Here is a 27163-nt window from a genome sequence, read left to right on the forward strand (position 1 = left end):
AATCAGGTCGTACAGCAGCATTAAAAGTGTTTGTGATCATCAGTTGTAAATGTTTTATTATGAAAGTGTGTTAAAAAAGAAGCACATGCAAATGAAGCGCCAAACAGGTTCGTCGTCTTCATCAAATTAAATGCAAACAAAGCGTAACAAACATCTCGTCCGGGAAGAATTAAGGATATTTACATGTTCTGATTTTCAAATAGAGAAAACATCGTATTTACATTCCGCTTCCACTCACGTTCAGTCACATCAGGCTGCTTCTGAAACTTAAACGTAGCTACAGCATCAAAGCTTCCATTTGATTTCTTATTAAAATTAACCCATGCACCAGCAGAAGCTCAAGAACCCGGTTCTCTGCAGCCTGTGCTTCAAGGACAAAAGTAAAAAAAATACAGACGAGTTGACAAATATTGCTGTTATTGCCCAAAACATTTGCATATAATTAAATAGTTCATCTGTGATGCATGAAAGCACACAATGCTGCACTTCACACCCAACATTTCCCTGTAGCTCAACCCCCCCAAAAAAACAAATTCACTCAGTAAAAAAACAACAACAAACAAACAAAAAAACAGACACCAATAACAAAGCTTCACTGACAAAGGTTTCTCAGGAGGTCCAGGTCCAAGTTCAGGTTCAGGTTCTGGCCATTTCACACAAGTTTCCTCACTTTCTTGCCGAGACGTTAGCTTAGCTTAGCATAAGGACTGGAGGCTGCTAGCCTTCATTAAAACACTCATTGATTGAACAGTGGTGAATAACTTGTCAGAGGGCAGATTAAGTCGCTGATTCTGAGGCAGCACGTTCTGCATAAGCTTCAGAGACTAGACTTGATTATAAAACAACAAACTGTTGAAACGTGAAGAAAATATTTCATGTTGGCCAGATGAAAAGCAAAAGTCAAACAAACCTAACAAGCGTGTGTCAAGTGGACCTTCACTCAGCCTGTTCCTGCACCTTCGGGCAAGTTACTTCTGTACAATAAAAACTGTATATAGAATATCTCCATACATGAATGAGGAGAGATGTTCAACCATGAACACAAATATTCAACATCTCACCATTAATTCATCGTTTCTTTCAACCTCACTATGAGCAGGTTAAAAAAAAATAGAAAACATATCTACAGAGCAAACACTCATATTTACAGTTATTAAATAATAGTCTTCAAAACAACAACAACAACACAGTTCCATAGAACAAACACAAGTAAATGTCACCAGTTCCACGAGGGGGAGGATTATTGAGCTGCTGGACTGGTTTTATGTGCCGGGAACAGGAAGGAGGAGGATCCCTGAGCAAGGCACTAACCTTCAAACCTACTGCTGCTTCACTCTCATTAACCTGCATTTCACATTAAAGTTGAGCCTCATGACTGGATTAATGAGACTCAGAGACTCAGGAAACAACTTTGTCCATTAGCAGTCTTACTCAAGTTTAGGGATATAGTAATTACTGCTCAGACAGAAATTTTACCTGAAGTCAAGAGGAGGAAATATTCTAGAAATCCCACAGCTTTGCCTCAACTGCTTTCTCTGTGACTCTGTTCCTCCTGACTAACTGATTAGATAGTCAGACGTCCGTCTGCGCCCAGGTAAGCGTTGCCTGGGAGACGCTGACGAAGACGAGGGCGAGGGGTGATGCTGGTGGCGTCCTCTGAGCGAAGTGTGGTTGCCGTGGTGATGGCTGTGGTGGGGGGAGGAGGCAGGCGGCGGCGGAGGGGGGTCGCGAAGAGACGGAGGGACAGCAGACGCCTTGATGGGGATGATTCGCGTGTCCATGACCTCACAGTCGACCTGCATCATCATCTCGTAGCCCTGAGACGAGTTATACAGGCTCTCTGCAGAGGGGGAGACACGTCGTCAGTGCTTTCACAAGCGCTCCACCCTCCGCTCAGCCACATCGAGGCAGGCAGGCAGGCACACTCACCATTAACAGATATTGCTGGCATCACCAGAGACATTTTGGGGCGGCCGGTTTTGTTGTGGCTTATGGCTGGAAGCAGCAGGTGGTCCTGCAGAAAGAAAAAAGTACAACATCAGCTTTTCCTGTATTAATGCGATTGAACAGAGCGCAGATGGTCGACAGGACCATGGTGAGGAATGTTCTGGATTCGCCGTTCTCAGGTTCTCAGCAGTGGCAGCAGGAAACCACTCAACTCAGACCTGACATGTGGGCTGAGATGTGGAGTCGTTGTGTCGTACCCGTCTGAAAGAAACTACGTAGAACGTGTCCTCTCTGCGGTCGATGGCGTCCAGGAAGTCGCTGTACGTGACCTCAGGACCAGGAAACACCTGCAGCTGGCTGCAGGAGAGGAGAGGGAGGCAAAGAGAGTTTCACTGTCACTGTTCACTACATGCAACCAACTGAAACACAAGACCACACAGGTTTCACAGAAACGGATCAAAAGGACACGTCTGTTTGCCTTATAAAGTTAGGAAAGTTTAATTCCTGTGAAGAACCAGACGTTGGAGCTTCTATTAAAATAAGCCAAACACAGCGGTGAGAACGCGAGCCACTGCTACTGGGTTAAATAGTGTTGTGGGCATTGGACATGTAACCAGGCACAGACCGTACCTTTCGATGGAGCGATGTGTGGGAATGGGCAGATATCTGGAGATGTTCGTCTTCCTCTGCTGAGCTTTCTGCAAAGTGACAGAAATAAAAGTTAACAAATCTGACTCATTTAGAAGAAGTATTCTCATGTTTTCACTCTGTGGATTTCCTCATACCTGAGTCATCTTTGCTTTCTTGGCGATCTTTGGTTTCCCTCCAGACTTTTTACGGTCGATCTGATGTCGCTGAACCCAACCCCTCAGCTCATCTGCCAGCCTGAAGAACAAAAGAGCAGGTCAAGTCAGAAACCAAGAAACAAGTGATCAAGATTACGGTGAGAGCAAAGCCGAGCCAACAGGAAGGCGGAGAACAAGGAGTTCAAAACGTCAAGTCAGAAATGCCTGATCCATGGAAGTGAAACTGGACGAGCATCAGGACTGGATGGAGGAGGACTGACCGGAGAGACTCGGAGCGGTTGAACTGTCTGCAGTCGGAGGAGCTGAAGTAACGGTCAATGTCCTGAAGAACCAGCTCCTTCATGTCACTGAAGACGTCACTCAGGTTCCTGCCAACACACAAACAGAGGGTTAATGAGCCGTGCTGCACTTGGGTTCTGAGTTAACCCAGCTCACACTCACCTGAACGGGTAGGGCTCTGCTGCGTATCTCTCTGCGTCTCCGTCCTCCTCGGGCTCGGTCTTGTCCTCCGCTCCGCTGGGAGCATGTGCGGCTTCCTCCAGCAGGCGTCGTCCTGTGTATGACACCACGCCTTCCTGTAGGTCGGCCGACAGCTTCCTGTCTGTGATGCTGCGCAGATGAAGAACAGCGTGCATCAATATAACAACGTGTGGCATGTGTGTGTGTCATGTGAAGGCAGCAGCAGAGGGGGCAGGATACCTGACGGGTCCGAAGCTGAAGGTCATGAACAGCAGGACGGCCATGACACAGATGGCTCTCCTGTTACCGGCTGAGTCGCTGCCCTGGACGAGAAGAACCATGTGGGTTAAAATCAATGACTCCAGCTCAGCTTCACGGTCTGTGTGCTGGTCATTCAGCTTCATCATCTCATTGCTCATGTGTTTTTCTGGCCCCGTTTCCTCATCTATGGCTGACTCTGGAACGTTTCTGGATCAATTCACACATCAGGGGGACTCCTGGGCCTTTCACCTCTTTTCCAGCCAGTCTTTCTCTCAGCGCCTGGTTCTCCCTGCGCAGTCGTTCATTTTCCTGCTGGGCCTCCCTCAGCTGAGCCTCCAAGTTCTGCAGGTACTCCTTCTTCTTCTTCCTCGACTGGCAGGCCGACTCTCTGTTCTTTATCATCCTCTGCTGCCGCTTCAGAACCTTCATCTGCATGAGGAGGAAAACAGAATAAAGAGGCACAATGAGAAGGAAATACAAGAATAAGAGAAGGGTGGAGGAAGGGGAGGTAGGAAAACCCAAAGGTTTAACACAGGCATCATATAATCCAGGCCTGAGGCCAAATTCATCCATCACAGCCATTACATAAAAGGTGAAACTTCACACGGCTGATGTTACCAAACCTGCAGAACCACACTTCACTTTTACATACTGTGGCTGAATGTCTTTACTGTGATTAAATAACATCTCTCCTAGTGTACAAACAGAATCGGAGTCCTTGACTCCTGCCTACGCACGTCGATATCGTTGGAGCTGTTGCCAGGTAACGTGCTGGTCGCTGGGACGATGGGTTTGCTGTTGGGAGGGGCTGTGGGGCTGGAGCAGTGCTGGGGGATGCTGGGAGAGACGGGCTCCATCTTGACGATGGCTGGAGCAGAACTGAGACAGACGGACGGAGAGAGGACGACTGCAGGAGGAAGGAGATGAGTCAGCGCACATTCTCCCACACAATAGAAATGGCTCGTCAGCAGCAGAGTCTTCTCTTACCAGGTCTGGCCTGGTCCATGGAGGGCAGGCCCTGCAGTATGAGAGTCTTGGCTGGTGCTGGTGTCTGAGGGACCGGGAGGGTGGCGACACACACGGGTCTGGGCTGGATGGGAGTTTTGGAGCTGAGGATGGTGCTGGCCTTTAATGTGGAGGCCGGCAGAACTAAAGAGGACACTGGCTTCATAAGTCCACTGGTAAAACTGGAGCCAGTCACATGACAGGAGCAGCGTTTGGCCCCGCCTACCTGTCGCCTGCGTCTGGATGCTGCTGATGACGGCAGAGGTCTGCGTTACTGGAGGAATCTGCGTCTGTGGTGGGGGGACGGTTGTCGTCGCCACGGTAACCTCCAGGGAGCCAAGTGGGGGTGAGAGCACGTCTCCGTACATGTACGGAGGAGTCGGAGGGTTTTCACCCTTGACTGGGATCTGAACACAGAAGGCACAGGCGTGAGAAAAGCTCCACACATTCCAAGCAGTTGCTGCTGGTGAGATCACACACACACCTGAGGTTCTGGAGACGACGCGGAGCAGTCCGACCCGAGCGAGGACGCAGGAGACGGAGGTTCTGCTTTTACCTGGAACACTTCACACACAAGAACAGACCAGCTGCTAAAACCAGAGTCAACAGAATAAAACCATTTGACCAAACTGCAGACAAACGTACACATTTCCACGGGCAGCGGCTGCGTTATGGTCATGTCAGCTTTTACCACTGGAGCTTCTCCTGAAAGTAAGACACAGGAAGACAGACCAGAGCAAAGTGAGACCATGTTCAAGTATGCGCTGAACCAGATTGAATCAGCATGAAGTTAATCTGAGAACTTTACTTTGGCTGCTGTGTTTTCAATGCCTATTGTGCTTAGGTTTTCTTATTCTTATAAGTGTGAAGCTGTGGAATCTCAGAACCAGGGTCCTGGTGAGTTCTCTCCTTCCAGCTCCTTGTTGATCAGAGTGAAGCTTCGTGTTCCTCTGTGAGCAGCAGCACGTGTTCCTTCATTTAGACGAGCACCCAGTGCAGGTTACGGCTCAGACGAGGATTAACCCTCTATTCACAGAAGCACTCTTTAAATAATAATAAACAGACCAGTAGACTGAGCAGCCGCCTCTGCCCGACTGTGGCAGCTCTCATGTCTTAGTCGAGCAGGAAAGGCGCTGACTGAGCTGGTTTAGGACACGGTCGGCCGGTTTGTACCTGTGAGCAGGCTGTCGTCAAGGTGTTGCCATGGCGACGTGGGGTTGTCAGGGTCGAGGGTGAGCACGAGGTCATTGTCGAACTGCGAGAGGATGGAAAAGGAGAAGGTGGAAAAACACAAAGGACGTCAGGATCCAGCAGCAGCAGCAGTCGGTGTGAAACATGAAAACATCGTCTACAGCAGAGTCACAGGTCGCCGCGGCAACGCTCCTGCATCTACATTTGTTTGATTGTTTGTATGCGTCTCACCACAAAAACCTATGATTTACATAAACTCCTGCCAAGAAAATGTCTGTAGCACGTGATTAGTTTCAGGTCTTCTGCCACCAACAGCTGTGCATAAACAGAGAGTGCATCAGTGATGTCCGGAAGCACGCAGGTCCCTGCTGAGAACGCACAAACGCGGTTTGAGACGCGTGTGTGAACAAACACGTTCAGGAGGTCTGTGTCCTTTCAACCGCTGCAGGTGGAAAAACTGGACAAACCTCTAGAGCCGGATTTTAAACTCATCCTAGTGGAAAGAGCTGATACTGAGCAGCATCACGTTCACTTTCTATAGGTCTCAGCTGTTGTGTGGAGGTTTGAGTTTTGCTTTGTTTCGTACCGACGTGTCGTATTTCGTCTCTCTGCTGAAGTCTCCATCCTCGCCCTCCTCCATGCTCTCACACTGGTACAGACAGGCATCTGAGGACAGAAGGATTTAACCTGAGAGCAAGTTCAGCTTTCAGCTCTGAAAACACAAATCTAGGTTGAGTCACAAATCTCTGGAAACCAACACTGAAACAAGGGGAGAAGTCAAAGCCAGGACGCCATCGTTTTGACCACTAGCTTGGTTCATGGACAAGAGCTAAGCAGGGTTTAGGTAAGTTATGATGAGCATTTTTAAATCAAAAGCATTCATTAATACAGTAAATAAAAAATGTCAACAAGTAAAAGAAACAAGTAAACTAAAGCTGCAAACACTAAAACCGCGGTTTGCTGCTGATTATTTTCTGAATTAATTAGTTTTTCCACACTTCTCAAACGGTGAGTTTCCGGTTTCTCGTGAGAATTAGCTGCTTTACTTTGCAGTTAGCTGCTTGTTTTGTGTGTGCGTGAGTTGGGTTTGTCTACACTCACTGCGTTACTACTGAAATCACCCAGAGGATGTGACAGCACTAATGTTCTGGACATTAAACAGACTTGAACCCAGTTCAGTGTTCAAATGTGCTCAAGTGTCAGTCACACTTTGCATGTTTTCATGAGGAATCTGAACTTTGAACCTGAAAACAAACAGGACACCCTTTTTACTGAGCCCATGTCGACGGCAGCAGGTGGGATTCATGTGTTTCATAGCAGTTTATGGCCGCCAATATTTGCTGTGTACACAGAAACACATTTCACCATCCTGCACATGCAGGACTAAAGACATGAAGACTCCTCGTGGTGTCTGAGACTCAAGTGAAGCTAAATCACGCTTTTGCTTTTTCACGGCTTGTGTCGACTCAAGGATCCTGACACTGAAGCGGAGAAACAACGCTCAGTGTTTGTCTGCTTCATCGCTGCTGCTGCTGCTGCTGCTTTGACCCACTTCTGTCCTCGGAACCACTGAGTTCACTGCACAGGACCAACACCCGAGCAGTAAAACACCAGACATCACAGATAAAAGGTGATAAACCCCAACTGTCACATTCATTCAAATGCTGCTCGGCGCGTTTCTTCCGGGTTTTAACCTCAAGGTCTGAAGTGAGCAGCTCGAGAGCAGCAGCACAGGCTGGTTACTGGTGCCTCCATCCCACCAGCAGAAGGTCCAGTCAGAGACACAGGACCAGACTACAGCCTGTGGTGGCTGGTCGTCGCAGCGTCTCTGACGTCACAAACGGTGTTTAGGCAGGTGCGAGGTCACGTTGTGATTCCTACCGGGTGATACACGGTATGTCTGCAAAACGAGCCTCGCCGTGACGCCAGACAACAACGGGACGAAGGAGCAGGAAGCGACACACGCATCAACCGGAATATCCGGGGGTGAGGACTGAGGACGCGCGCGCGCGCGCACACGCGCTCCACACACACACACTCCTAAACCCCGTGTGACGCACGTTACACATTTATATACACAAACCAATAGGAAATAAAGTCATTCGTGTGGAGTTTGTCGGCTAAACGCAGACGTCGCGTCGCCTCGTCGGTGGAGGCTGCGGGTCCGAGGGCGCATCCACACCCAGCCCGGTTCGACTCCACACCCAGCCCGGTTCGAATCCACACCCAGCCCGGTTCGCCTGCTTGGCCTCGGGCAGCCTCGCACAACTCACCCCAGTCTTCGCTCGTCAGGAGGTTGTCGGCGAAGAAGCGACTGTCCAGGTCGGAGAGCGTCAGAAGATCCGCGCTCATCGCCGCAAAGCCACACGGCGACGAGGACCCTGCGAACGGAGCCGAAAAGCGCCTGTAGCCTTAGCATCCACACAGCTGCGAGCTGCGGATCATGGCTGTCAGTTATAAACACCAGCGACGCTGTTCTCAGGGCGACACGAGAGTCGTTATGTGTTTTTTGTGTCTGCAGATAAATTCTCCTTCTTCCCCTATGCTTCGCATATGACAGACAAGGAAACGTCTTTTCCGGAAAATTAACGCCCACTCTCAACAAAATGTCCAATGACTGTTGAGATCAGAGTGATTGAAGGAAATATCGACCAATAGGACCATATCACGATTGCGATTGGAACATTAGCTAGTCTATTGTTGAAGGAGAAGGCTGTAGTGGTGATTTGGCCCAATCGAACGACCGTAATTTAATCGACATTAACAAGAAACCAATCAACGTTGGACAAATGCGGATCCGAGTATAATTGACATCTGCATAGCCCAATCACAGTCAACTCCAAGAAAACACTTTTTTTAGTACAACTCACGTTGATCCAGGCGTTACGAAAACAAAACGTGCTTCATGTCATTTCACAACGAAAAAAAAAAAATTAAAAATAAAACAACGCAGAGAACCAGAGAGTGAAAGTATAAAAGAAAACTCACTGTAACAAACACAAGGTGCAAACTGAAAACACCTAAATATAAAACATACATAAAATATGTATCTTCAAACACTGGCTGCGACAGAAACCAACATAACAACGCGCAAGAAGACTAAGCAAAACTCAACTGTTACCCCCACTGGGGTTACACCTCCCCTCACACACACACACACACACTGGGGTTACACCTCCCCTCACACACACACACACACACACACACACACACTGGGGTTACACCTTGACACACACTGACACACTGGGATTACACACACACACACACACACACACACACACACTGGGGTTACACCTCCCCTCACACACACACACACACACTGGGGTTACACCTCCCCTCACACACACACACACACACTGGGGTTACAACCCCGCACACACACACACACACACACACTGGGGTTACACTTCCCCTCACACACACACACACACACACTGGGGTTACACCTCCCCTCACACACACACACACACACACACACACTGGGGTTACACCTCGACACACACTGACACACTGGGATTACACACACACACACACACACACACACACACACACACTGGGGTTACACCTCCCCTCACACACACACACACACACTGGGGTTACACCCCCGCACACACACACACACACACACACACACACTGGGGTTACACCTCCCCTCACACACACACACACACACACACACTGGGGTTACACCTCCCCTCACACACACACACACACACACACACACACTGGGGTTACACCTCGACACACACTGACACACTGGGATTATACACACACACACACACACACACACTGGGGTTACACCTCCCCCCTTCCCCCGCACTGGGGTATCAGCTGCAGTGGGTGATTGAACCAGAAGGTGGCGCTGACATCAAGGGGTCACGATCGGATCCATGGGGACCTGCTCTTAGTCTTCTCACCTCTCTCTTCACGTGGAACGCCACATTCTTCGCTATCAATACTTAGAAATCTATTGAATTGACACATACGTTTTACTGGAGAAAAAACCCGGAGTCATCAATGAACTCCACAACGTTAATATGCTGCTTCACAGAAACAACAGACAGACTTGGATTTGTCTTCCTGTTTTTATTTTTGTGCAGCGTGATGATAAAACAGCTCATTTGTGCTTTATTGTATCAGTGGAAACTTTGACGTCTGGACTTTAAAAAGCTTCTCTGTGTGATTCACATCTGCTCATAAACACTGCAGCTGATTAAATAAAACATAGGTGATGAGGGGTTCCTATTATTCTGTCTACTCCAGCTCTATCTGGAGTCTGGGCTGAAATAACAGCACAAGGTTCTGTACTGAAGGAACCCGACGGTTCCACAGCTCAGCTCTGCAAGTCCAACTTTTCCAGGATCATCACAGAGCAGTTGCGTAAGGAAGAGAAAGAGGAAGCGGAGCAGGAACGAGTGGAACGAAGCCTCTCTTCATTTCAGCTCAGCAGCTGCAGGTTGAGGTTTGCATGGAGATGCTCAGTGTGTTTTCCTTCTGTTACATCTGGTTTCTGCAGATTGTCCCAATTGGCTGCCATGAAAATTCCACAGGTACGTTGTTAAGACTACTATTACCTCTACTACTACTACAAATAGTACTGCTACCTAATAATATTAATGTAAAGCATTTGAAGTAAAAGTAGTGAAATGACATGAAAATCAATCCAATTTTATCTTTTACTTTTTGTAAATATGTAAATGCAAACCGAAGCAGCATTTTCACCCTTCACCTCCTACATTTACTATAAATGTATGAATAAACCGTTCAGTCCTTGGTCGTCGGGCTGAAGCCTGGAGGAGCAGGGACAGAGGGAAGCATCAGCAGGTTGTGACTCAGCTGCTGCTGAATGTGGACGAGCAGAAGAAGCAGAAAGGTTTAAAGGTGGAAAATGTCTAAATATGGAGGTCAATGAATTTCCACTGTATCAGTAGCGTGACCTTTGACCCCTGGGACTGGCAGCAGAGCTTAGGACCAAAGCTAAATGACTGACACTAAAGCTGCCTCTGCTTCAGGCCTCTACGCGGGTTCTTCCGGACCCGCAGACCGGCTCTTCTCTCCGGCACTGCTTCGGGTTCTGGTCCCAGAGGAGCACCACCTGTGTCTGCGCTGCGGCGGGTTTCACGGTTCGGATGTGGTGTGGACCCGCCAGAACAGGGAGATCCTGACGGGCAGCGGGGATGCAGGGCGGCGCCGCCGGGTCCTGTCTGACGGACTGCTCTGCCTCCAGCAGCTGGACGACTCAGACAGCGGGCAGTACCGCTGTGACGGGCGGCTGGTGGCCGAGCTGCAGGTTCTGACGGGTGAACACACTCACTGATTCTCACCATAAACACTCCACCTGCAGGGAAACCCGTGACACGACTAGCGGCAGTGCCGTGTGTCTGATGCCATTTAAACCTACTTTGCTTTGGGAAGTGATTTCTGCTTTTGCCTGAGGTTTGTTTCAATACAAAGAGAGTGAGAACAGCACAAACACTCATCGGGGCTGTGCTTCCGTGGCTCCTGTGCTTCTCAGGTTCCACCTTCGTGGTTACCGCCGGCTGGACGCTGCTGCTCCCCTGCAGCCCGCCCCACAAAGCCAAGCAGAGGTGGTTCCACCGGAGGAGAGGAGGCCGGCGGGAGCCCGTCTTCACGCGCTTCAGGAACGGCACCGTGAGGCCGGAGAGGGACGGGAACCGGCTCAGCTTCGGGAACGACGCCCTGCAGATCCTGGACCTGCAGCCAGAGGACGCTGGAGAGTATCAGTGTGGGGAGCTGCAGGTCAGAGTGATAGGTGGGAACCAGACACAACGTTCAGACAGACTCACTAATCCCATGAGGTCAATATTTTAGCATTTTCTGCACAAGATAATTTACTAGTTTCTTATCGACAGTGTTGCTGGATCCGACCCGCATCAGCACCTCCTCTGCTACAACGGCATCTTTTGTTGTCATGGAAACAGGTTGGATTTGAGTCCCCGGATCATTTTATTTACCAGTTTATCCAGCTGATGTTTCCTGGACCTTTATGTTTCAAATGAACAACGCGTTTAATGTAGTTCCTGCTTTGTTTAGATGAGTTTGGCACAAAGAGGAAGGATCAGAAGAGACTAGAGAACGGTTGGTGAGCCGCCGGCAGCGAGCGCGTCTCAGCTGGGTGCCATCTTTGACCGTGTGCGTTGGTCCTCAGCTCTGTTGCTGGCGGCGGTTGCTGGTTTGGGGATGATGAGCCTCCTCCTGGCTGCGCTCTGCGCTGTACAAGCTAACGTCAAGTGTAGGAGGGTGAAGAGGAGCAGACACAGAGGTGGAGGATGGACTCATCCTCTTCCAGAGGCGCTGTTGTTGTTATGGATGTTAATTTTCCAATATTCTTCATTCCAGCAACGAGAGGCGAAGACACCGACATGCAGTCCTGGACCACAAGCAGCCCACAAACTGGTGACTTGAGCTCAATGTTCAAAACCAGTAGAAAAGTGAAGCGCCAATCTGCATGTTTGTCATGTGTTTTATAACTGGAATTTGTAGGTTTTGACTGTCGGCCAAAGTCCAAAAGAAGCAGTTAGAACTTTAACATGACATCAGTTCCGTGGGTCCAGTTCCAGCTGCTTCAGGTCTTCGTTTGTCCTCCTCTGCACAGAGTACGAGGAGTTTGAGAGCCAGTCCCTCCACTACGCGTCTCTGGGCCGACAGAACTGGGGGGAGCGAGCCAGCAGGACGCCGCCGGATCAGAACCACGGTGTCGTCTACTCGTCCGTCGTCACCATATCCTGAGCATGTTGAGACGCGGGTCGTTACCGAGCCCACATGACTTTCAGGAAGCAAATGATTGATTTTAAAATGTCCTTCAGTGAAAATGAAAATAAACTGAAGCGACTGGAGTCGAAGTGAAAGAGCTTCATTCCTACAGATCTTTACACACGAGCACATGAAGCATCTGCACTAAAACTGAGCTGACCAGACCTTTGCGGAATCGATCTGAAATACAGAGTAAACAAAAACATGGCTTCATACTGGATCCTACGAACCAAACAACAGTGAACTTTATGATAAAGTTGTCTTATTGGTGGAGGCAGAAGGTTGTTGGTTTATGAGCATCAGCAAACAGATGAAACTAACCAGATGTTTACTACAAATTCAAACAGGTGGAGACACGTGTGGTCTTCAGCTCATTAGGTTTAGTGCCTCATTAACTAGTGACTGGTGAATCATCACTAATGACTAATCACTGATGATGAAAAACTGGGGTGAATTAGAGAAGTTGGCTGGAATCAAGTCATAATTCAATCATGAGATGAGATAGAAGCTGGAGTAACTTCCACTGAGGAGTCAGCTGATCCATTGGGCTTCTTGCGAGTGGTCACCGCTGAGTACGTGACGTGGTCTTGGCGTCGTAGGATGGAGGGGCGGGGCTTATCGGCGTGCTTCAAACTGGAGTAGTGCAGAGAGACGTCCTGCAAAGACAGAGGCGGCTGAACACAAACGCCGCAGCTACTGGCTGCATCAAGGTGACCTTTGACCCCACTGACCTCCGTCTCCCTCGAGGCAGATTCTCTTCTCTCTGACGTACAGCAGCAAACGACCTGTTTACCTGCAGACAAAAGGAGCCTTTGTTACTACTGGACCGAGTGGGGGACGCCATATCTGATGATCAATTGATATCTGTCACTTCTGGGCGCTGGGTCTCAGAACCATCTCATTATGAGGAGGAGTAGCGGTTGATACAAGCACTAGAACTGCAGCATTTCACGGTTCTCATCTGGAACCTCTGATCAGAGAATGATGATAAAACTTCAATGTTTAGACGCTGGACAGAACCTGCCTGTTTGGACCCTGACTGCAGGAGTCTGGCACGATACCCGCGCAGGCAAAGCTGATGTTGCGCGTGACGCGTGAAGCGTGACGCATGAAGCCCCGCCCACTGGCTCCGAGAGCGAAAGTGAAAGAAACGCGAAAGCGAAAGAATCCAGGGCGCCTTGTTTGCGTCGGAGCGCAAATAAACGGATCTCCGCCGCTTCTGTCTCCATTCACACAGTCCGAACCGCGGAACGCGCCATGCCGAACCCTGCCGTGTGTCTGGAGGCGCTGTCGGCTCTGTCCGGCTGCTGCGTCCAGTCGACGGGCGGACCGTCCCAGCTCAGCCCGCAGGACTTCGTCAACGTCGTGGCCCTGAAGGAGTTCTACAGGCAGGAGGGGCTCCGGCAGCTGGACTACCCGAGTCTGGGCAGCCTCTGCCTGGACGACATGTACAGCTCCCCGCCGGCGCTGACGGCCGCCGCCGCGGCCTCCGGGCCCCGGGTGACCATCAACCCCGCGGACTTCTTCCACGCTGAGTACAACTACGACTTCACCCGCATCCAGGTGAGAAGCAGGTAAACGGCGCGTTTACTGCGGGACGCGGCGCCAGCGTCCAGTTACGAGTGATTGAACTCACTGCTAAAAAAGTAGAAGTACCTGATTTGGTTTACATTAGAGTAAAGGTTGGACGTCTGCCTTTAGTTATGATGATTAGCAGTAGGCTGAGGAGAGGGGAGGCAGTATGTCGATGGAGGCCCTAACATCGATGTAAATACAAGGATGTGTGTGTGTGCGCGTGTGCGTGTGTGTGCGTGTGTGTGTGTGCGCGCGCAGGTGCGTGTGTGTGTTTGTGTGCGTGTGTGTGAGCGTGGGGTGTGCGCGCGTGTGCGTTTGTGTGTGTGTGTTTGTGTGTGTGTGTGCGTGCGCAGGTGCGTGTGTGTTTGTGCGCGCGCAGGTGCGTGTGTGTGTTTGTGTGTGTGTGTGTGTGCGCAGGTGCGTGTGTGTGTGTGCGCGCGCAGGTGCGTGTGTGTTTGTGCGCGCGCAGGTGCGTGTGTGTGTTTGTGTGTGTGTGTGTGCGCAGGTGCGTGTGTGTGTGCGCGCGCAGGTGCGTGTGTGTTTGTGCGCGCGCAGGTGCGTGTGTGTGAGCGTGTGCGTGTGTGTGAGCGTGGGGTGTGCATGCGTGTGCGTCTCTGAAGAAATGGAAAGTGAAACCAGAAACAGCTCAGAGTAAACAGCAGCTGCCTGGTTCTGGTTCTGACCTCGTCGCCCCCTCTGACCCACAGGACGGTGACAAGCAGTTCCTGCGTGGTAATGAGCCGTACATCCGTCCCTGTGGCTGGGACCGCGCCGCCCTGCGGGTCCTGCAGAAGTACGACGATGGCAACGCGTGGCTCGGGACGGGTCAGGACGCCTGGCCCGTCTCCTACCACGGCCATAACATGGACGGTTCCGTCATCCTGAACCACAGCGGCAAACCCAGCGACGAGCCCCAGTTCGGCCAAGTGGCCGCCGCCTCCCTGCTGGCCGGCGAGACGAGGGGCAGGGGCGTGTACTCCACCCCGGACATCAAGGAGGCGGAGAAGTACTGCAAGGTGTTCGAGTCCAAAGTGGATGGGAAGAAGTACAAAGTGGTCCTTCAGAACCGCATCAAGCCACAGAACAGAAAGAAGTGTCAGCGGGAGAATGTGTGGCTGGTCTACGTCCCAGAGAACAGCACCGACATCCAGGCCCGGGCCGTGGTGCAGGAGTCCATCCGTCCCTACGGGCTGCTGCTGAAACAGGTGTGAGCCAGAACTGGACCAGTAGCCACAGAGCGAGAGGTCAACCTCAATACCGTAAATCTACATCGGGACAAGGGGTCTGTGGGCCAGACTCGGCTCTGGTGCTGTTAGCTGCGTGGGCTTTAATGATAAACAGCTTTAGTAGAGGATCTGTGTGACTCTCAGGGTTTGGGTTTCACAGACATATGAATCCTGTCAGTCCTGCTGCTCAAAGTCTAAATAAAGGACAATGACAATGAGGGCGTTTACATGCTCCAGCCCAGAAAGTCCAATGTTTAAAGGTCCAATCCGGCTCCTCGGCTTTGGATGTGTCTGTACAGATGAAAGATGTCAACCATGTAGAGGAGTAATCTGATTACTTTGCAGCAGGAAAACGTAATCAGATTACTCTGTGCACCATGACGTAAGGGAGCCAGAATGACTGCATGTCAGCACACTGAGGATCACATGCTGCTGAATGTGTGTTAAGACGTGACTCCACAAAAGGGTCTCATTTGCTGTGATTTGATTTGATGTGAGAGGCCATTTTTGTCCTGATGAGACCCAGCGTCTTAGGCTTTTATTGTGAAAAGGTTTGCTCCACACAACTTAAGGTCTCAGCAGGGAGATGTTGACATTTGGTTTTGGTTTCTATTAACACATCTTCCTTCAACCCACACACATTCACATTCTGCTGTACTGAACCCACAAGCTTTTATTAATAAACTGTATCAATGGGAGGATCATGTTGCAGTTCATCAGAGCTAAAACCTAAACTGTTCACACTTGGTTCTGGATCTAACTTTATTCTCTGCCATCAAGGTCTTCACCGACACATTCAGTCGTAATTGATTAATTAACATATTTGCTCATTATTTGGGACCTTTACTAGGTTTTGTTTCCTGCTCCAGCCTCCTACAGGAGTTTCATTCTGACGTACTGATGCCGCTGTGCTGAGTCTCATTCTCCGTCTCTGTGTAACTGAGGAGAAGGTGGCCTTTGGACTAAACTCACTGTGTACTCACTGGGTTATAGGTCTGTTTCCAGCAGCCAAACATGTCCCTGAACCTAAATGGTGAGTTCAAACATAAAACAAACAAAGCTCTGCACCTGACTCGTCGACGCATGACGCACCTGTGCACAGGTAGAACCCAGCAAGGAAGAAGAAAGAGAGGCTGACGAACGCGGGGAGGACGCAGATCCACGGGCTCCAGCATGGCCGCCTCGGTGTGCCGCCGGCAGACTCCCGGTCCGCTCCTCAGGACAGGTTAAGGGTAGGGACAGGTTACTTAGTGGTTCACAGCCTGGGGAGCTGGTCTCATGGCACACAGCTTTTCTACCTATTTCCAACGCCTCACCGGTCACGCGTAGGTGAATTCCTCTGCTGACACAAACGGCGCCTGAGCAGCGCCCGGTGCAGAAATACAGCCCGGCGTCGTCCTGCTCCACGTTCAGGACGTGCAGCCTGACGGGGCCACTGTCCAAGTCGCCCTGGACGCTGAAGCGGCTCATGGGGGCAGCGGGGCCATCGACGGTGTGGGTGTTCATGTGACTGCGTCTATGCGTCAGCAGAGGGAGCAGCTGGTCCGCACGCAGCAGGTACCAGGTGACCTCAGACCTGGACGTCAGGTTGCAGGAGATCGTCGCATTCTGGCCCACCGGGACCGAGAGGAGAACAGGCAGGGCTGCGCACAGGTGGTGCACGGGGACACCTGAGCAGCGGGAGGAGAGAACAGTGGTTGAGTTGGTAAAATAACTAACCTTAGCTGTAACTGAGCCCGAGAGAAGCTTCATCTGAGGTTTATCAGGAAAATGTTGTTTAGATTTCCACAAGCTAGATTCTGCACGGGTCCCAGCGTCCGCTCTCAGCCACACCTGTTGATTTCTACCCAAGCATTTATCCGATTGGCCCAGTAATGAGAAGCTTTAGTGTCAGCTCATCCCTTGAGCTCGTCCAGTCATTAGATTTCCATATGACAGAGCGCCAGGTGTTCAGCCTCCCACCTGAGCGGCCTTGAGTTTAGGCTCAGAACAGATGAGACCTGAGTAACGGACCGGGTTAGCAACAAGCAAACAACAAACAAACACGCAGCTTTAAACGCATGTTTATGACAACAAACAAAGACGAACTTACAAAATAAACAGAAGATCCGCGTGAGACCTGCCATAATAAAGAAAGGCTCCGTGGACGCGCTGCGCTGTGACCGACTGGGAGTGTTCAGGGGGAGACCTCCAGCATCGCTGCTGCAGCATTTTCCATGAAAACACAGTTCACACTTCTGTTTGTTATGAAGTGATGATTGTGCACCAACGGCTGTAGGTTTCGTTTCTGAGATATCATAAGAATAGGATGACACAATGCAACAATTAACGTATTTGTAAGAATAAATCATCAACCGTCTGCTGCCATGGACCTCGTGTCTGACGACACATTCTACCTGTTAATCAGTTCAATCACTTTAAGTTGAGGCTCAGGAATAAGTTTCGTTTCTCTTAATTTTTGTGAAGTTTCCGTAGTTTGTGCAACATCATGAGGTTTCAAAATAAAAGCAAAAAAACAAGAGTCTTATTCTTCAGCACAATGCTCGGAGAAGATTATTGAAAAAAGTCAGTCATTCAATTAACAATCAAGGCTCATTAAATCCAGTCAAAATAAATGGCATCCTCACATCCGTGTATGTATATGGAGCCCAGTCAGTCACAGGAGTGCGCTTATTTTGGCGTCTCCCACCGGAAGCGCCGGTGGAGGACTTATAAAATGTGGTGCTCGTGCTGCCGGTGACAGACGCTTGAACCCACGCTCTACGGGGCCGCAGCACAAGACTGGACCGAGCCCGAGCCGCCGTCATGGAGACCTGGTAAGTAGGTCACGCAGGTTCTTACGGTGTCATTCGCTCTCACGAGGAGATTCGACAGGTTGGTTTAGAAGCGCCAGTAGATGACGCGGCTCTGAGCGTCTGAGGCACAAGCGCTTAGTGTCGTTTCTCCCAAAGAGAAACCGCAGCTGCAGAAACGAAATTGACGGAGCAGGAATACTATATAGTATATATAGATTTATAATCAATTCACTGCTGCAAATATGAGAAAATAAACAAGAATGAAGTTAAAGTTTGTTTCTTCTTCTGTTTCAGGCTTCTACTACATCTACAGTGTTTCCTGATTGGAGGTTTAGTTGGTGAGTGAGTCATAATTAAGTCCTAAAATATGAAAACTCCTTATTTTATTTATTTTTTCTTTTATGACATCTCAAAGTCTTAAAGCAATCATTTTTAACACAACCATGTTTACAAACAGAACTCCCAGCATCCTGTCTGAACCTGTGGGTAGAAATATTAGACACTAACCCTAAAGTGATTTGGCTGCGTCTCTCAGACTCCTCTCCCCTGACCTCGGCCAGCCGCCCCGGGTCCGTCTCCACCCAGGTGGGCCTCCAGGTGGTCCTTCCCTGCAGCTGGAAGTCCCATGTGGTGGGGGTTGATGGGTCCACCTGCCACATCCAGTGGACCAACCCAGAAGACACTGTGTTTGAACAGCAGGGGGTGAGGACGTGGCAGGCGGACAACTTCGAGGGCCGCTTGGCGGTTCCCCAGGACCAGCTGGGGTCCGGGAACTGTTCTCTGATCATTAGTGACACACAGATCGGAGACGCTGGGAGCTACGACAGCTTTGTGGTGGTGGATGGAGTGAGGGCCAAAACCAGGGTCTTCATCCAGACAGTCACGCTGCTGGTGTTCGGTCAGTTTTGGGTTCTTCTCACTAGTCTCCTCAGTTCTGGTGAGGTCTTTGCCTGGTTAGTTTTGATGGCTGTTTGCTTTTCACTCTCAGACCATAAGGCTCTGCAGTCCCGTGGTTCAGGGGAAGACTGGGTTTTGGAGCTCCACACACGTCACTCCGTCAGGGTGATCTTCCAGGGCAGGTGAGGACCAGAGACCAGAGCATTGGACTCCTCCCATGTTTAGTTCTCCAGCCTTGTGTTCTTCTCTCGTCTGGACTTTGAAATATGTGGGCTTCAGACCAAACCAACTACAGTTTCTCATTAACGTAAAGGCTCATTGTGCATTTGTGCCACCTTCAAGTTGCTTTTTGTATTTTTTTCATCTGCACAAGACTCCGCTTAAAGACAGATAGGATCTAAGTGGTCTCATGTTTGCCAGCTCATTCATAGTTCCCAGATTATGAACCCTTTCAATGGTGTGTGTGTGTGTGTGTCTGCTGCACAGGAACAGCTCAGAGTGGACAGACCTGTGGATGAGAGGGGACACCAACAGCGAGCGTGTAGAGAAACATCCACACAAAGAGCAGCTCACCATCAAGAACCTACAGAGCTTGGATGAAGGACTGTACAAGGTTCTGGACAAACGGGGCCTCGCGATCAGCACTGTGCAGCTGACTGTGGCAGGCAAGCCTTTAATCAGTGGCCTGATCCAGTTGTCCTACGTGGGAAGCATGTGGCTGCTGTTTGTCTCCACACTGAAAACCTTTGTTTTCCCACAGGAAGTTCCAAATCCAGTCAAGTCGAGCAGGTCTTACAAAGTCGAATGGCAACAGGTGTGTGAATGGTTAAAGTTACATAAGACAAACGTGTCTTCTAGGAATGAAAACTGGTGGAATGACCATGTGTCCAACCCGTGATGTCTTTCCAGGTGATGCTTCTAAGAGCAGCTGTTCAGCTCTGCTCATCGCGTCTCTTCTTGTCACAAGCTTCCAAATTCCTCATGTCTGATACGCTCCAGACGCTGGTTGAGCTCAAGCGATCTCTCTGGGCCTGAGGCTGGGTCGTAGGTTCCCCTCGGTGGTACCTCAGAGGGGAAGAACTGGAAACCAGTGGGTGAAGATGGAACAGACACTTCACAGCTCTCCACGTAAACAATGTATATAAAGAGATGCTTCAGTGAGAAGAGACAGGCTGCATAATTTATTCTATTATAACTGAACTGAAAGTTAATTCTTAATTTGATCACTATAACCAGAAAGCTGAATGTGTGTAAATATTCCCTGCGGATCTGTTATTAATTTTAGTGGCTTTGTGCCACTTTGCGTTATGTTATAAAGAACCTCATCAATCATTTCCACTGTTTAGGTTGTGTGAATGGATGAACAGGTCATCGTCTTATTGTGTATAGACATCACTTTAGCGACATATCCCTTAAATGAACGACACTGAGCATCATGTAACAGTTCAACACAAAGCAAACGCAGTCATCAGCCGTTTCCACGGTTACCCTTTAAACTTCACATACACAAGCCAACGTTCACAGTCCTGCTGCTCAAACACTGATCCATGAGGAGGAGCCAGCAGCTTGTCCACGGCGATGACGTCACTGACAGCGAAGCAGAACAGGAATGCTGGCTGTAGAGTCCAGTGTTGACCAGAACACAGATAATCACCTGGTTATTGTTGGAGCTCGGCTCGGCTCCCTCTACTTCACATTAAACAAAATGCACCGTCAATAAGGAAAAACATGTTTACATAAAGTAAAACTCCCTTCAATAAATAGATAAACTCAGGTTCTGGCTCACTCAGACAATGGTTTGGTTCAGGTACACGTCTACATATTCACTGCCTTGAGGCGTGAATGTTGTTATTTATTCTATAGGTCACTGGAAGAGGTTTTCTATTTGACCTTTGTCTTCAGCTGTAACTAAATCAGAACCACCCGATCCATCCATCCTTCACCTGACTCCAGGCAGTTAAGCACCTCGTCGGCCTCTCTCACCTGTGACAGAGTCACTCTTGTTCTTCAGTTGTTAGGCGAGGAGGAATCACATCCGGGTTCCAGATGTCGATGAACCAAATGTTCTGAGAGTTCTGTCGGTCCTGTTAGAAGTTAGGTTTGTGCTTCTTGACCTCGACCATGAGGTGGTGCAGGTTGATGAGCTCGGAGCGGACGGCCAGGCTGCGGAACGTCGGCTGGTTCAGGACCTTGTGGAAGCCGTGGTAGTACTGGATGAGCTGGGTCAGAGCGCCCTGCAGCCGGGACACGGCACCAGTCACATGGTAGAAGCCAAACACTCAACGGTCTGGACAATGAGCCACTCTGCACATACGTCAGGAGGCTCCGTCGGTTCAGTCTCACCTGGATGATGCTGGTTCCGTTCTTGAAGTTAGTGAAGGACCTCATGACGTCCTGACTCATCGACTCCACCGACTGTTTCCATGTGCTGGAGAAGCCTCGAATGAGCTGAGTGATACGAGCTACACACGGGCGCACACAAAATGTAATTGATTAAAAGTATGTTTTCCTGAATTAATTGTGCATAATTAGTGCAGTAATTAAAGACGTAGTACTCTGTATAGTTACTAGGACACTGGGGCTGTTTTTGGATGGTGTCATGTTTTCTCTGTGTGGTGCTTGATGTAACCACAGAACACAAACAGACATGAATCAAGGAGACCTGCTGACGAAGAAGCCTCAAAGAAGGAAACGAAACCGAGATCATGCGGATGTGAAACAACTAAAGCCAGAGATGAAAGCGTCGCTCTGAGACGATTCCCATCAGTGGCCAATATTTCAATTCCAATATTCTATTTCACCTTAGAGATAGTTTTAACGTGCAAATTAACTTTTGATTCTAAAGCAAACCACAGACAACAGGTTCCCAAATCTGCCAACACTGGCCGTTAGCTGCTCCCCAACGTGTCCTTGGCTCAGGGAAAATACAGAAAACACATATCAGGTTCCAAAACCTGTAGGAGATTATCCAACAAGAGAAAGTGGTCATCCTTGACTTCATTGAACAACCCGACTGTCTCACCTTCCTCGTTCTTCAGTCGGTCCAGTTGCCCTTTCTCCATCAGAGCCTCAGCCTCCTTCACAAAGGCGATCATGCCTCCAAAGGGAGGAGACAGAATCTCCTCAATAAACTCCTGAATGGGCAGAAGAGGAGGAAACACGGCAATATGACGCCAACTGATCTGCAGTGCCTGGCTTTTGTCTACCAGACACAAACCATCAATTTTCAACAAAGGAAACGGTCTGAGCAGCAGCAGACAGAAGACTCCCACTGACATCTGATGATGTTTACCTGTGTTCTGGCCAAAAGCAGCTGCTGGAAACCTTCAACCTCCTTACTGTCGTCTGCTGCCCTCTCCTGGACAGACGAGGAGGATCAACAATAAAAGCAAGGTGGTCACTATCAAAAAGACATGGATAGAATGATGGTGTGAATTTCAGCTTACCATGAGGACACTGAGCATCATGTCGTAGTTGTTGATGAGGAAGATGAGCTGGTCTCTCCTGGAGGGAAACTCTGCAGCCATCTTCAGCACAAAATTTTCCACCTCCACCTGGAGAAAATGTTTTAACCACTACTTTGCTAGATCACTTGTTGTTTGGTTTAACTGGTAACGCTTTCCACAGTGTGTGTGTGTGTGTGTGTGTGTGTGTGTGTGTGTGTGTGTGTGTGTGTGTGTGCGTGTGTGTCACCTGCAGCTGCCCCAGCAAAGCATTGGTCCTCTCATTGGGAAACGTCTGGTTGATGCTGACGATGGCCGACGAGAACTCTGCATAACGTCGAGTGATCTGAAACATGTGCACACATCCACTCAGTCTGGTGACACACACTGCTGTCTGTGGTGATACACACTGTGAAGGGTGTGTGTCCTACATAGTGTGGTCTGGTGTCCAGCACTCCCAGTTTCTGAGGGTCTGTGTTTCTGATGCTGTGGATGTTCATCTCCAAAATCAGCTCAAACCTCGGCCACAGCAGCTCCAGCACAGCCTCCCAGTACCTGAGGCACAGGTGAAGAGAAAGCGGATCAAATCAAACTCATGTTCATAAGAGTAAATTACAGAGATCGCCATAAAGCTTGAGATGCTAACTTGTCCAGAGCAGGGATGTTCCTCTTGGCTGTGATGGCTCGGAACCTGAGAATAATGTGAATACACAGGAAAACGGCGATGCTGTCGTAGCAGTCGGACACGTACGTGGACATGCTCTTCTGCAGGAACAGAAACAGACTGTAATGATTTTTCTTTCTGGACCAAGCATTCAGACCGTTGTTTGTTATTTACATGTGACACTGAACAATGCTCTCTGTTTTTCTAACAGAAGAGCATGTGAAGAAAGGTATTGTACCAGAAACATGCTGAGCGTTTTCCCCATGATGCTGTTGAAGAGGTCCAGAGCAGAGTTTCCTGCCACCATGAAGAAGTCAGACAGGAAGAGATGTTCTCTGCAACCGTTGTCCAGCAAAGCGTAGTGCTGGCTGCGAAACAGCGTCTCGTAGGGATACTGCAGGAGAGACATGAAGTCACTGCAGGGAAATACGATCAGCTTCCAACAGGTGTCAGTGTTGACCGCAGTCTAACAGAGTGAACATGAACTTAATTTCAAGGTAAAGCACATTTTGGACACACCTGCATTTGTGCTACTTTTATTCCTGTTTTTAAACCTGATTAACCTTAAAAAAAGAAAAACATCTACAAACTCTGCGATGCTCTGATACACTGACTTGCATTCAAAGACTAATGATACAAAATATTTGTAATATACACTGCTACGAAGAATATAGTATCAAGTTGTGGGTGAAGAGATTAAACTATTTGTTATTACATGTTCTCACAAATTCCAGGAAGGTCTGGATTTTAAAACAAACTCGTTGGAATTTCTGGAGGTCACTGAACTGTCTCCTCATTCATGTAGAGAATGATTACGCTGTGTGCATGTTTGAGAGGCGTCTCACCCTGCTGTCCCCTCTTTGAGCCGTGTGGGGCACCAGGATGGGCCCCTCCAGCTCAGCAGGACTCAGTATGGACCCTCTCTGTCCCAGGGTGAAGATAGTGTTCCTGCTCTTTAAAGATGGTTTAGAAAAAAAGCTTGCAACAGGGAGTCAAGGAATTCCACATGTGCTCTGACTCACGTTTTTGGGTCAAATAGGTAAGTAAAACAAAGATAAAACAGGCCACCACCACACCTCCCTACTAAACACACCAGGTCCTCACTTGGCACGTTTGGTATTACAAACATTCAAACCTGCACTTAAATCTTGGCAACTGTCTTTGGGAGGACAAGGAGCAGGTTCTGGCGCGTTGCTGGGCTACGCCTCATCTCTTTAGAAACGGCAGATTTTATGATGTATGAGAAAAAGAAACCTACGCACCTGGACATTTAGCTGTCCTGGACATGATTGGGTGTGGACATGGGCGTGCAGATGGACTGTAACACACTTGTTAAAGGATATCTTTCTTTGCTGTGTCTTCTACGCCCATCAGGTCATCCTTGTCTGCCACCTCCTCATACTGCACACAGCACAAGTAAAGAACAAAGTTGTTTGACTTTACATCAGAGTATCGAATTGTTTTTGTCCGATTCAGGAGAAATCTATGAATATACTATAGATATTTATGATGTCATTAGTCTAGAAGGATAGTTTTACATTTCCATGTAAAATGAGTGAGTCATGAAGTGTCATGGAGACTGCACCTTCAATTCAGTAATTGAACTAACCTGCACTTTCAGCAGCCTCCCACTGTACGACTTGAAGTAACTGTAGTAAATCTTACTCATGGTGTCCACGTACTCGTCTCTGATCTCCTTAGCAACTGTTCTCTCATTGGCCAGAAGGAACTGATAGAAAAATCTATGGCACAGACATCAAGCAGCAGCTGATGAAAATAAAAGCATCAATCATGATAGAAGGTAAATTCTAGTATACAAAATATGTAGACATCACAATTTGTAAGATTGTATCTAAGAATGTCTACAATATGGTAATTTAAACTGTGTTAAAGGCAAAATGGATGTTTGTAATACCTGCATTCTTATTTCAAGAGCATAAACACGCACGCACACACACACACACACACACACACACACACACACACACACACACACACACACACACACACACACACACACACACACACACACACACACACACACACACACACACACACACAGCTCTAACTACTGATGTGAATGAAGCAGGTACAGTTTGCTCACCTGTACTTCAGCAGAGTGTTCTGTGGTATCTGGTAGTTGGTCATGGGCTTCCTGAAGGAGTAAATTTTCTGAAGAATAAACTCTCTGATCTTTGACACAGCCTACGGTGGAGAAAATATGTTTCAATTTCGTTACATGACAAAAGCAAGTAAATGAAACCTGAATACTTTTTTCCCCAGATTTCCCCACATTTTTCCTTTGTCTCACCTTGAGCTTGAGGCGGTCAACGATGTCCTGGATGTCAGAGCAGGCCAGTGTCTCTCTGAAACTCAGCTCTTTAGCAAAGTTAATCTTGTTGTTGAGTTCGTGCAGCTGCTCCAGAAACTCCTGCTCTGTCACTGGACTGTCCAGGATGGTGCTGAAACGAGTCAAATATCAGAATTCAGACAGTGTATTGTTTTTTTGGTTGGTGCTACCTTTGTAGGTTCTAGCCTTCGCTTTTTACAAATTAAAATAATCGACTTACGAGATCATAACACCAGGCACCACCAGCTCGTCCACCAGCTGACTGAGATGGCTGCGTACCGCCTGCCTGTTCTTTAGTCGAACATTCATGCTGACTGACTGCTGCTGCAGAGTCTGAATCTCACTGCTGATGGATGACAGGTCGCTCTGGAAGCCGCTAAGCATATCCTCCATACGCTGTCAATACAAACAGACAGCTTTATATTCTCACTCCCTGTCTAACCTCATCCTGCAGTGGGCCGAAGTGTCTCATCTTACCTCGAGTATAGAGTCACATGAGGTGATCTGATTGTGCAGAAGTGCGATGTTCTGACTCTCTTTGATGTCTGACAGATGCCCACTCAGGGAAATACAAGCAACCAACACTGAGTGTGTGAGTAAATAAAAACATATGAAGGATACAGTCTTTGATGGAGGCCTGTTCTATCCTCTGCAGCTCTGCCTCCACCTGTTTAGAGTACTGACGGAGATCAACACCCTGAAGACAAAGATGTGGAGAAATATTACAACATTCATTACATATAATAACTGATAAACGGTGGAAACTTGAGGAAAACATGTTTTAGAAACACTGAAACAAAACTCACTGTTTTCAGCGCCTCCTTCACCAGGTCATCTTCCAGATTAGCCTGGATGTGAGCTGCAGAAGAAACAAGGTTTTGGGTCAGATGAAAGAATGTTAAGGTGAACTAAACAAAATCAACCTAAAAATATGTAGGTTCTAGAGAGACTAAAGAGTCGACTATCTGCTTACTGTCAACTTCATCTAAGATCAGCTCATCAGTGGTGAGGTCCAGTTCCCCCAGGTTCAGGTTTGTGACATCTGCATCAGTCTTCTACATAAAACACAAAGAAATATGTTACGTATCTTTGTGTTAAAGGTGTTAATAGATCAGTTTGAGACATCATCACTCACACTCGGCCTACAGGCTATGTCAGCCTCAGTCGGTTTCAATGTAATACTGTGGTGCATTTAGGGAGCAATGTAATGATTTAAGAGTATACTAACTAAAATATAACAGAAAATAGAATAGAAGCTTTACATTCAAGCATATGCTTGAATGAAAAAATAAAAAAATCCTGAAACTTCTCGGTGCGGTTATTAGCATCTCGGTATGCTAATGGCTCCACGTTAGGTTCAAGCTACATAATGAAACATCGTCTTCAACACATCTGACAAGGCGTTGCTGATAAACCCAACTGTTTATGTTGTGTTGATTAACATTACATATGATTTAGGATGTTATATCTTAGTAACAGCAGAGGTTAGGAAATGTAACAGCTAAGAAATAAGCAAACCACTGTTACACATTTTAGCCTTTAGTTACAGATAAAACACTAAATACAAACAATAAAATCACCTCATCCTGTAAATACGCCATAGCAAGTTCTGTTGCGTTTCCAGGTGTGTTTACATCTACACCAGCTCCAACAACAGCTATTTCTTCCTCCGCCATCAAGGTGAATTTACGCTAACGTCAAAATATCACTAAAGGAAGGTTCCGCCCATTTGAAAACGAAAAGGCGTCAGTGTTTCTAAAATACGATTGA

The 27163-nt window shown here is 48.4% G+C and overlaps 5 protein-coding genes across 12 annotated transcripts; 3 read left to right on the forward strand and 2 right to left on the reverse strand.

The window, feature by feature from the left end:
* Positions 1 to 20: 20 nt before the first annotated feature.
* Positions 21 to 8253, reverse strand: atf6b (activating transcription factor 6 beta). Its single transcript, XM_029167768.3, has 17 exons — positions 7943 to 8253; positions 6256 to 6335; positions 5652 to 5733; positions 5124 to 5183; positions 4963 to 5042; positions 4705 to 4885; positions 4461 to 4622; positions 4211 to 4380; positions 3723 to 3902; positions 3453 to 3535; positions 3195 to 3362; positions 3014 to 3121; positions 2733 to 2832; positions 2578 to 2645; positions 2205 to 2304; positions 1930 to 2014; positions 21 to 1840 (listed from the first exon to the last, which is right to left on the reverse strand). Exons 1-17 carry the CDS (start codon positions 8019 to 8021, stop codon positions 1557 to 1559), a joined length of 2070 nt encoding a protein of 689 aa, XP_029023601.1. The 5' UTR covers positions 8022 to 8253; the 3' UTR covers positions 21 to 1556.
* A 1041-nt stretch (positions 8254 to 9294) lies between these two features.
* Positions 9295 to 12526, forward strand: LOC114866137 (uncharacterized). 2 transcript variants are annotated; one of them, XM_029167841.3, is made up of 8 exons: positions 9301 to 10219; positions 10682 to 10969; positions 11185 to 11442; positions 11543 to 11611; positions 11724 to 11768; positions 11839 to 11952; positions 12030 to 12086; positions 12286 to 12526. In XM_029167841.3, exons 1-8 carry the CDS (start codon positions 10138 to 10140, stop codon positions 12417 to 12419), a joined length of 1047 nt encoding a protein of 348 aa, XP_029023674.1. In that variant the 5' UTR covers positions 9301 to 10137; the 3' UTR covers positions 12420 to 12526. The 2 variants fall into 2 exon arrangements, with proteins under 2 accessions (XP_029023672.1, XP_029023674.1); XM_029167839.3 differs by having other exon boundaries at positions 9295 to 10219; positions 11839 to 12086.
* A 1-nt stretch (position 12527) lies between these two features.
* On the reverse strand, positions 12528 to 27131 carry vps52 (VPS52 subunit of GARP complex). 6 transcript variants are annotated; one of them, XR_008696087.1, is made up of 24 exons: positions 26974 to 27130; positions 26367 to 26448; positions 26200 to 26252; positions 26015 to 26090; positions 25871 to 25938; positions 25614 to 25789; positions 25355 to 25505; positions 25148 to 25248; positions 24653 to 24785; positions 24387 to 24444; positions 23889 to 24022; positions 23282 to 23437; positions 23026 to 23144; positions 22811 to 22934; positions 22630 to 22725; positions 22383 to 22490; positions 22229 to 22294; positions 21959 to 22070; positions 21280 to 21398; positions 20920 to 21170; positions 16561 to 16914; positions 16337 to 16459; positions 13175 to 13236; positions 12528 to 13099 (listed from the first exon to the last, which is right to left on the reverse strand). XR_008696087.1 is itself a non-coding variant. In XM_029167763.3 (20 exons), the coding sequence occupies exons 1-20, from the start codon at positions 27067 to 27069 to the stop codon at positions 21024 to 21026; spliced, it is 2175 nt and encodes a 724-aa protein (XP_029023596.1). In that variant the 5' UTR covers positions 27070 to 27130; the 3' UTR covers positions 20095 to 21023. The 6 variants fall into 6 exon arrangements, 1 of the variants encoding a protein (XP_029023596.1); XR_008696090.1 differs by having other exon boundaries at positions 16313 to 16459; XR_008696088.1 differs by having other exon boundaries at positions 16543 to 16914.
* LOC114866146 (uncharacterized) lies at positions 13557 to 16914 on the forward strand. The gene is made up of 3 exons (XM_055512801.1): positions 13557 to 14006; positions 14726 to 16277; positions 16347 to 16914. Exons 1-2 carry the CDS (start codon positions 13701 to 13703, stop codon positions 15227 to 15229), a joined length of 810 nt encoding a protein of 269 aa, XP_055368776.1. The 5' UTR covers positions 13557 to 13700; the 3' UTR covers positions 15230 to 16277; positions 16347 to 16914.
* lgals17 (galectin 17) lies at positions 17052 to 20270 on the forward strand. Of its 2 annotated transcripts, XM_029167880.2 has the most exons (7): positions 17052 to 18060; positions 18334 to 18377; positions 18575 to 18937; positions 19028 to 19118; positions 19423 to 19601; positions 19697 to 19750; positions 19846 to 20270. In XM_029167880.2, exons 1-7 carry the CDS (start codon positions 18050 to 18052, stop codon positions 19923 to 19925), a joined length of 822 nt encoding a protein of 273 aa, XP_029023713.1. In that variant the 5' UTR covers positions 17052 to 18049; the 3' UTR covers positions 19926 to 20270. The 2 variants fall into 2 exon arrangements, with proteins under 2 accessions (XP_029023713.1, XP_029023712.1); XM_029167879.2 differs by having other exon boundaries at positions 18575 to 19118.
* Positions 27132 to 27163: the final 32 nt, after the last annotated feature.

Source organism: Betta splendens, chromosome 11 (assembly GCF_900634795.4).
Source record: "Betta splendens chromosome 11, fBetSpl5.4, whole genome shotgun sequence".
In the NCBI taxonomy this organism is placed as follows: domain Eukaryota; kingdom Metazoa; phylum Chordata; class Actinopteri; order Anabantiformes; family Osphronemidae; genus Betta; species Betta splendens.